Source organism: Gadus chalcogrammus, chromosome 13 (genome assembly GCF_026213295.1).
Source record: "Gadus chalcogrammus isolate NIFS_2021 chromosome 13, NIFS_Gcha_1.0, whole genome shotgun sequence".
NCBI lineage: Eukaryota > Metazoa > Chordata > Actinopteri > Gadiformes > Gadidae > Gadus > Gadus chalcogrammus.
The window spans coordinates 23,633,633-23,644,054 of NC_079424.1; the positions used below are offsets into that span (position 1 = coordinate 23,633,633).

Consider the following 10,422-nt stretch of genomic DNA (forward strand, 5'->3'; position numbering starts at 1 on the left):
TGCTCACATCAGTCAACTATTCCAGGTCTGACAAATGGTTCTTTAAAGATCTGCTGCGTGTTCCAGTTATTGTTATATTTGTTTTTGTGGACGAAACATGCAGACCGATCACAGAGAACACACAAGGTCATATTCACACCTCTTACAACAATGTGCTAAAGCTTCCTCCAGGTGTAGAGTTCTCTAAAACCCGGTACAGCAGCCCTCTGCCCCTTCTGATCCTTCCACAGGGACACATTCACAGCCCGACAACACACACAAATGGTTCTCCATATTGCTTATCCAGAACACGGAATGGAGAGCAGAATATCAAAACTCTCCTCTTACACAATGGCGCAGCTACGGGTCAGAAGTGGGCTTTTGCCCCTTGTACCGGGTGGGCGACAGCGGGACCCTGGAAGGTAAATATCTGTTGTGGTACATGCATTGTTTGTCAGGCTACGTCAGACAGCGGCAGGACTTATTTCCTCCTTAACCATGCTACACTGGCCCTGGAACCCTAGGCTTTCCATCTCGTGTCCAGCAGGGGGGCACGGCTTGGGCGGGCCGTCACACCGCGGCTCTCAGCACACACACTCAACGCCAATCAATATGAGCGGGAACGAAGGACATGAGTGGTATATACCCATACGTTGGGTTCACTTTGGTCTGCGGGCCAATTTCATTGCATCATGGAATCTGTTTTTGTTCTTTCATGTAAAGGTGGTGTTTCTCGTCACAATACATCAGTTTAATTTAACATTGATTCATTCTTCTGGAAGAGGGAATTAGTATGGCAGTGGACTGTCTAGCAGGCGGAGCAGATATATGACTCCTTCTCATGAAACCTCACGTCCGTTCTCGTCTGGAATACATGTGCTTTAGCCCCGAGTTAAAACGGCCACGAGTAGTAGCTTTCATAATATGCTCACGTGTTTGCTCACAAGTCCCAGACTCATTTGTTTAATATGAGCCAAACATCGCAATCACTTTATTTATAAATTAGCCTTTCTTTTGGAAGATGCAATCATTTGGCGAGTATGAAAATGAGAGTATGCAGGTTTTCAGAATAACCTGAAAGATCAAATTGGAAAGCAAATGTTATTTTCATCCAAAACATTAGTCCTTTAGTCAGAGAGGCCTTTAGCTCCATCCCTGCAGAGCAAAACCTTCTGAGACGGTCCTACTCCCTCCCGTCGGCTCGCCGTAGGGCCAGTGTGTCATTGCCAAGGGTCCTGTAAGGTAGGGTAAGACTTTTGGGGGGGGGGGTCTTCGTCATGGTTTGATCTAGTGATCGTCGTCTTCGTCGCTGTCTCTCATGGATATACCTTGCATCCCCCCTTCCCTCACCGAGGCGGTGGCCTCTTCCAGGGTCAGCCGGTTGCGGACCGTGTCGTACATCTTGCTGTTCAGCGTGGAGTCCGGCACCCCCTGCAGACGGAAGTCCCGGTACTTCTTCTAAAGGGAGAGGAGGAGGGGAGGTCAGTGAAGTCTGGTACCTCTTCTAAAGGGAGAGGAGTGGTCATATGTCAGTGAAGTCTGGTACCTCTTCTAAAGAGAGAGGAGGAGGGGTGGTCAGTGAAGTCTGGTACCTCTTTTAAAGAGAGAGGAGGAGGGGAGGTCAGTGAAGTCTGGTAACTAATCTTAAGGTAGAGGAGGAAGGGAGGTCAGTGAAGTCTGGTACCCCTTCTAAAGAGAGAGGAGGCGGGGAGGTGAGTGAAGTGTGGTACCTCTTCTAAAGAGAGAGGAGGAGGGGAGGTCAGTGAAGTCTGGTACCTCTTCTAAAGAGAGAGGAGGAGGGGAGGTCAGTGAAGTCTGGTACCTCTTCTAAAGGGAGAGGAGGAGGGGAGGTCAGTGAAGTCTGGTAACTAATCTTAAGGTAGAGGAGGAGGGGAGGTCAGTGAAGTCTGGTAACTAATCTTAAGGTAGAGGAGGAGGGGAGGTCAGTGAAGTAGTTCTTCTAAAGGGGGAGGAGGAGGGGGAGGTTAGTGAAGTCTGGTACTTTTAGATGCCCTATTAGACTGAGGCTCTAAGACGCCCTATGTGGCCCTATGAGACTGAGGCCCTATTAGGCTCTATGAGACTGAGGCCCTATGAGGCTGAGGCCCTATGAGGCCCTATGATACAGAGGCCCTATGAGGCCCTATGAGGCTGAGGCCCTGTGAGGCCCTATGAGGCCCTATTAGGCCCTATGAGGCTGAGGCCCTATGAGGCTGAGGCCCTGTGAGGCCCGATGAGGCCATATAAGACTGAGGCCCTATGAGGCGGAGGCCCATATAAGACTGAGGCCCTATGAGGCCCTATGAGGCCCTATGAGGCCCTATGAGACTGAGGCCCTATGAGGCTGAGGCCCTGTGAGGCCCTGTGAGGCCCGATGAGGCCCTATAAGGCTAAGGCCCTATCTGGCTGAGGCCCTATTAGATCCAATTAACTTTTAGTTGACAGTGAATGTTTTTTGGAATGACCCACGATGAAATTGGATCCAAGGAGGCAGCACCAAAAACATGGAAGGCATCCGGCACAGGCCCCCAGGAACAGTGCATACTTCCACAATCCACCATTGCTCAGCGGCCAAGCCTGGCATTGCAGCTGTTTAAGCGGGCTGTGGACGGGTCCCTCGATTCAAGGGGCTCAGAAGCAGATATCTCCGTTCACTCCAATACAAATGGGGAACAGGAATGTGTCCCCGCACAAAAGGTCTGGATATCAATCAAAGGCTCATAATTATCTTTATACCATGTACTAATAAAATGTAAGTTTTCGTTTTTCAAAACGCCACCTCAAGCGTTTTATTATCCTTTTTATTTATTGATACTTTTCGAAGGAGAAGGAGGGTGGGCAGCTGAAAGGAGTCGTAGTGAAACAAATGTTTCGGCCCGGCATCTGAGAGGGCTCAGTGCAAGGCTACGTTAACTTCGTGTCCACTTCGTGTCCGAGGTTTTTCCTTTTACCTAAAGAGCACCTATTAGGCTGTTTCGACTTTTATGACCTATAAAAGTTGTTATATTTAACAAGAACTTGGATACACATTGACAGTTCATGGATCTCACCACCTTGTTTTTGCATAAGTTCAATAACTATCTTTTAGAGAACTGAATTTTATATATCAGCAGAAAAGTTGTAGTCGCTGCCACAAATCGCTATGGACAATAGATAAATGGTAGGTATAGAAACAGAAGAACTATTCCCTATGTTGACATTGAAATCATTGCCTGAAATTGCATTTAAAAAGGCCTCCAGCAAAAGATTATGCCATTAAAGAGCCAATGAGCCCAATGTTTCAGATGTTATTCAACACTGTGATTAAAAAAATTGTTTTGGGCTGAGAGTATTAGGAAAGGGGGGGCCGTGTTTTCCCCATGGTTACGACCCACGCCAACTTTATAGTATTTATTTGGTACCGTAGTTGTGTAACTGTTATGAGCGGTATAATGAGCTATGTTGTATATAAAATGCACCACACAGCATTAAACTATACTAGAGGTTGAGCGACTGCAACTCGCGGGCTCAACCTCCTTATGAGATCCACTTAAGGCTGATTATCATTTAGGGGGTCACTCAATGACATGGTGAAGCGTCATCAACACACCCACTGTGCTGTGAGAAATACAGATTTTCTACTCCTCATTCACATATAAGGTCATTTACGTTTCCAATGGAGGAAATAATACCTCAAGGGTAGCATTATTCAGGAGATTTTCAGGATACAAATGTCAGGATATGTTGTTCACACATATGGCCGATCAGGAGAATATCAGGACTTACACGTGTGTCTGAAAGCAGCTAGTGTGTGAGCATTTGATTACATTATAAAATTACTAAATTTATGGTAACAGGGGTAATTTTTCAATGGAAAGTGTAGTATACTATGCATGGAAAAATTGTAAATCAATTATTAAATAGCTTTTACTCTTATTCAGGGCTGAAAAGTGCATTGACATTTTAAAATTCAAGGCAACTATTGGTTAGTTGAAAATAATAATCATCATTGAGATTAAACATCTCTTCCAGTGTCCTGGCCAAGACTGGCAGCAGCAGCAGTAGCCTAAAGTCACACATAGCATACACACAAAACATAGGAAAAATAAAACAACTAAAACAGTCCGCAGGGGGGAGGGGGGGATATTAATATCGCAAGACATTTGGGGAGGCTCAAGGAAGAGAGTAATATTAAGTTTGAGCAACACGTGTGTCGATGGCGGAGCCGTCATGTTTAAGGGCGAGTGTCACTGTGTGCACGTGCGTGTGTGTTCTTACCTGCGCGTGTGTCGATGGCGGAGGCGTTATGTTTGAAAACATAACGTCTTACCTGGGCGAGTGTCACCCAGGTAAGTCTTGACATACGGTGTGTGCGCATGCGTGTGCGCTTCCGTGTTTGTGTCGCTGCCTTTTTCTTGACGTGTGATGTGTGCGCTTGTGTGTTTGTTTGTTTGTGTGCATGTGTGTGTGCGTTTCCATGGATGTTCGTGCGCATGTGCGTGTGTGTGCGGTGTGTGTTTGCGGTGTGTATGTGCGTGATTGCGGTGTATATATGTGTTTGTGCATGCTGTGTGTGTGTGTGTGAGCTGCAGGCTGCTTGACACATGCGCACATGAGTAACTTGAGTAGCTGGTGCGACAGGCCTGCTATTATAGTAGTAAGATGTGTTGATCGACATCAGACTACCTCGGTAAGGGTAGTCTGACGTCATGAAAATAACGCCGGCTGCTTTAAGCAGAGAGGAAGATTCTCTTAAGGAGAATGGAAAAAAACTGGATTTTACCCCTTTTTCCTGTAAATTGGGGACTTATTTCAGTAACTGTGATAAAAGGGCATAGATTACTCTGTTGACGTTTGAAACCGAAAAAGGTGTTTCGGGTTCACTGGCTCTTTAAACAGGTCCCATCCATAACAGAGTGTTTTCACTAGTAGCAGAGTTTCTCACCTTGACAACCCGGATGAGGATTTTCAGCTGGTACAGGTGGAGCTGGAGGTCCATACGGTCAGTCAGCCATGTTCCAAGGAGGTTCATAGTACTGGTGTACCATTGCTGTGAAAACACGCACGCACGCACGCACGCACACACAAGCACACACAGAAACACACACACACACACACACACACACACACACACACACACACACACACACACACACACACACACACACACACACACACACACACACACACACACAAACAAAATATCTAGTAAAAACAGGTAAATACATGAAGACTAGTAAGGCTTTTTCACATCACACAGCAAGACGAATAGTGATAGGAGGTACTACTTGTGAACTACTTTTTTACATTTGAACTGGATACCCACCTCACTAAAGATGATGTAACATGTTTAGCAAAGAGCTGAAACAGCACAGTAAAATGTCCCACTCCGGTCCCCTGTGCAGACTGAGTTGCCCAGTGTGAGCAACCCTCTGGGGGGGTTCAAGGGGGGGTGTACAGGGAAGATCTTGGAGGAGGGGAGGTTCGGAAGGTTTAGTGGTAATATTCATATTAATGTGCATGTGAAGCTGTGCATCCTTGGTCCACAAGTGAACCGCCTGCTGGGGATCCGGAGAACTTGGACCCCAAAAGGTCCAACGCCAGACAGACAGATCCTGCGGGTCCGTCCTCTGAGCAGGGTGGAACATGGCGGTGGGAGGCGGCGACGGGGTGAATCAGTGTGGCGCCCCGGTGGCAGAGCTTCCTCTATAGCTCAGTGTGCCTGTGAAGGCATCGCTGCGCCAGCAGGCCTGTTATCTCGCCCCGAGCGTAACCCCCCGCAGGGAGGCCAGGCCTGGAGCGACGCATCCACCGCATCGCATATCCGTGCCTTTCTTCTGCTAATGGGATCTAAGGCACTGCAGCAGGCTGGGGAGGTCTGCTACCTGGGTTAAACATTCCATTTCAGCCATGCCGGAAACCCTGGACCAGCAGACAAGCACTGTGGTTACCCCCCCGTAATGGTTCTTTAAATTGGGGTGTTTTGTTTTTTCTTGTCATTTTTTTTATTTTCATACTCAGTCAAATGTTCAGGGTTCATTTGAATGAAGTTAAATCCGTCGTATCAACCTTCTCATTCCCTGCTGTGGAATCTCAAATGACTAACCCACTGGTTTCATTGGTGGTCTCCTCATGTCTCTTCGTCTCCAAATGGTACTCTTAACACCATCTCCGGAGCAAGCACTGCAACTTCACAGCAAACATATCCAAGCTTTGGAAACCAAACCAACCAATGGCTCTCGTCCCTAAAAAAACATGGAGGTGTCAAAGCCCTCGATCGCAGTCTGATCAGAGAGCAAGATCTCTGTGGAGGATCTAAAAGAGGATCCACCTGCCTATACCAAACAACTGGTGACGACTTTAGAAAGCCTTGTCGGAGCCAAGCTTGTGAAGTGAACAGTGCTGGCCCCTTTTACTTTGTCCCCCTTGGCAGAGGCTAACAAAAGCATCCATCTGACGACTTTACTGCCTCTCTCTTTTTCTTTCTAGGCCGAATGGGGATCAGCGGGGGGCAGGCTGCCTAACAGCCAAAACAAGCGTTATGTGTCTCTGCATACTTAATGCCATAACCTGACAACCATCAAATCTGGGGCGTTGTAACGACTCCATCTGAAGTGATGGCTTGGAGGGGCAAAATCAGGACCAAGAAGGATGTCAAGGGGTGTGTGTGTATGTGTATGTGTGTGATTTGCGTATATACACGTACACACACACACACACACACACACACACACACACACACACACACACACACACACACACACACACACACACACACACACACACACACACACACACTCACACACTCTTTCCGCCCCCAACTACACACAGATGAACCCCCACCTGGGCACAAGCAACAAGCCCACCCTTTCCCATCATCACACACACACACACACACACTCACACACCACAGACACATGCGTGCTCTCACACACACACATCCACAAACACACACACACACACACACACACACACACACACACACACACACACACACACACACACACACACACACACACACACACACACACACACACACAGGCACACAGAAGTGCACGTACATCTGCCAGTCCATCCCCCTTGGAGCGGGAACCGGGAGACAGAGCGACCTCCTGCCCTCTTTTGACACCAGCCCATCACCTCTCCACCATCACCTCCTCCTCCTCCTCCACCATCGCCGCCTCCACCAGCACCTCCTCCTCCTCCAGAATCTGCACTCCCTAACCTCTACCCACAGCCGCACACACGCATGCACACACCCCACTCACCCACACACACGCACACAGTCCACTCACGCACACACACACACACTTCTCTCACGCACACACTCCACTCACGCACATACACACACACACACTCAACTCACTCGCACACTCCACTCACGCAAACACACTCACGCACACACAAACAGACATTCCACACATACGCACACTCTCCACTCCACGCACACACATACACACTCTGCTCACACACTCACTCTCAGAAGGTGCTGTTCACACCCGACGTCTTTGCATGTTTAGGGGGAGCTCCGCTGCGTGGGGGGGGGGTAGGAGCTTGGTGAGGTTAGCGACTTCGTGTCTCCACCACCATCATCACCAGTTCCACTCCTGCATTCACCTAGCCCCCCCCCCCCCCCCCCCCCCCCGCTTCGGGCTCGGCGAGCACTGATGCCAATGAACCAGCCGCACTATTCACAGTGTGTCTCTGCTCTCTCTCTCTCACAGCAGCACCTTGTGGGGACAGGAGGCCTCCTCCAGGGGCCCGTCAGGGCTCCGTGGACCTTTGTGCTTTTAGGAGCGATGAATGTGGTGGGCTGAGGGCCCCCCCTCCCATGTTTTCCTTTCACAGGGGGTACACAGGGATTACAAGAAGCCTGGGACTCTGCCTCTTACTGCCTCTCCGTTGCTGCGTGTGCGTGCGTGTGTGTGTGCCTAACCACGTGCATATATGTGTGCATGCGTGCCTGGGTGCGTGCGCATGCCTCCTTGTGTGTGTGTGTGCGTGTGTGTGTGAGTGAGTGTGTGTGTGTTAGCGTGCCTGTCTGTGCGTGCGTGTGTTCATGCCTGCCTGCCTGTGTGCGTGCATGCATGTGTGTGCATTTTTTCAGTGTTTAAACAGAAAAGAAGTCCAGGAAGGTGGAGGAGAGTGGCCATGCCCTCTCTCCGACAGAGCGGCTATTAGCATGCTAATGTCCCGGGACCCAGGAGGAGAGAGCGGCTTGGTTAATCCCAGCGCTTCAGCGGCCGCCGCTCTGCTGCTGGCTGTGTTTGTGGCTAATCCCTCTTTATTCTACCAAGACCTTCCTGAAGTCTAGTGGTGATGTTTTTAAACACCATTATGCTAAATTCATGTATATAGTTTCATCAAAATTATGAAATGCGCCAAATTCCAAAGAGAAAGAGAGAGCGAGAAACTTTGTGTGTGTGTGTGTGTGTGTGTGTGTAAGGCGGGCTGCATTAGTAGTAGTGTGTAGCACGCACCCTGCTGAGAGCCAGCTGTGTCTGCAATTAGTGGGAGGCTTGGAATGATGGCCACTGAAACAGAGACACTAATGCTGAGCAACAGGCCCTAGCTGCTACACACACACACACACACACACACACACACACACACACACACACACACACACACACACACACACACACACACACACACACACACATACACACACACACACACACGCGCAGGTACACGCACACACAGGCACACGCACATGCCCACAAACACACACACACACACACACACACACAGAGGCCACATTAGATATACAGTACTTATACATCAATCTCAACACACTCTACGTAACTCTCTAAGTAATGCCTTTCACTGCAGTGCCTCTCCATCCCACAGCGCAGTCACAGGCACGCATACAAGCGCAGACACGAAGAAGCACAACACACACACACTCAAACTAAAAGACCAAGTGGTTAATCAATGCTGTGGAAACATTTCTCCCATCTGACAGTGGCACATTTAGCCCAAAAATAACCAGGCCCCCTTTGGGTCACTGAGAGCGTGGTGGTGGTGGAGGTGGTGGAGGTAGAGGTGGTGGTGGGGGGTCTTTAAATCCAACTGCGAGACATTATGCACTTAGGACAATGGGCCGGTCTAATCCTACCTGCTCTGCTTTTAGAGCCACCACAGGCCTACTGGGATCCTCAGTAGGCCTTCCCCTGGCACGCCAAAAGAGGACCTATTGATGACGACACTTCATTACCATAGTAACCCACTCAGAACACTACCCCTCCCAGACGCCCCCAGACCCGCCCTATATGTCCATACACACACACACACACACACACACACACACACACACACACACACACACACACACACACACACACACACACACACACACACACACACACACACACACACACATTATTACAGGCTCACCTTGTCACCCAGAACATGAGAGATTAGGGAGAGAGCAGGAGGCTAATACAGCACCTCAACTCTCCCAGAGGCCAGGTTACCCCCTGTGTCTCCCTCCAACTCCTCTCCCTCCTCCTCCTCCTCCTCCTCCTCCTCTCCCTCCTCCTCCTTCCCCTCCTCCTCCTCCTCTTCCTCCTCCTCCTCCTGCTTCCCCTCCACCTCCTCCTCCTCACCCAGTTTCTGAGGAGGCTTGGCTAGGTTGGAAGGCCGCGGGACAGAACAGGACTCCTATGGTTTTGACCGTCCAAGCGGGTGTTGAGTGGCAAAGCTTGGTCTCTCCCTAGGTCACTGCAGGGCTGCAAGGAGCCAGAGGAGGAGGAGGAGGAGCAAGAGAAGGAGAACCTGCATGTCCAACTTTCTTTGCAATTTTTTTTATTCCCCTTGTACAAAGCGGCGGAGCGCGGCATTATGTTGAGATGTGTGTATCGTCTGGTTGTAGCGGAGTGAGGGGGCAAAACAGTGGGGGCTGTAGCCCGCCACGGCCGGGCCCCCGGGAAACAAAGAGCCAGAGAAAGGCTTGAAGGTGAGAGCCATAAGGAGGGAAAAAACAGCCGCAGAACACGCCGCCTGCAGGGCCCGGGGAAAAGTGAGCCGTTCTGCTAACAAAGAGCGGCTGGGTGCGGAGGAGGAGCGGCGGAGGAGCGGCGGAACGCGCTGTGGACTCAGCGCAGGGGAGCGGGGGCGGGGTTCTCCTGAGCCGCGAGGGGAGGGGCTCCCTGTGAAGGGAGGGTGGGGGGGGGGGAATGGAATAAGCCAGCGAGCACTCGAGGGCCCCACCGAGCACCTGAATGGCAGAGGGTCCCAGGGGGGCCTGTCGGAGGTGAATGGGCCCTGCTTTTTGGTTCCAATTTGTCTCTTTTCACCCCGGCTGGCCCCTGGCCCGGCTCTGACAGATGTACAAAGAGGGAGCGGCGCTGGGCCACACCACACACACACACACGTACACACACCACACACACACACACACGCACACACACACATACACACAGTGACAAGCATGCACACAAACACACACGCATGCACACCCAC

The 10,422-nt window shown here is 50.2% G+C and overlaps 1 protein-coding gene across 1 annotated transcript in view; it reads right to left on the bottom strand.

Annotated features, from left to right (window-relative positions):
- Nucleotides 1–762: 762 nt before the first annotated feature.
- cadpsa (Ca2+-dependent activator protein for secretion a) overlaps nt 763–10,422 on the bottom strand; it is a 176,601-nt gene continuing 166,941 nt past the window's right edge. The window contains exons 27-28 of the mRNA XM_056605376.1: nt 4,904–5,008; nt 763–1,437 (exon numbers count right to left, since the gene is read on the bottom strand). Of these exons, the coding sequence (XP_056461351.1) occupies nt 1,267–1,437; nt 4,904–5,008 (276 nt within the window). The 3' untranslated portion in view covers nt 763–1,266. The remainder of the gene's footprint in view (nt 1,438–4,903; nt 5,009–10,422) is intronic.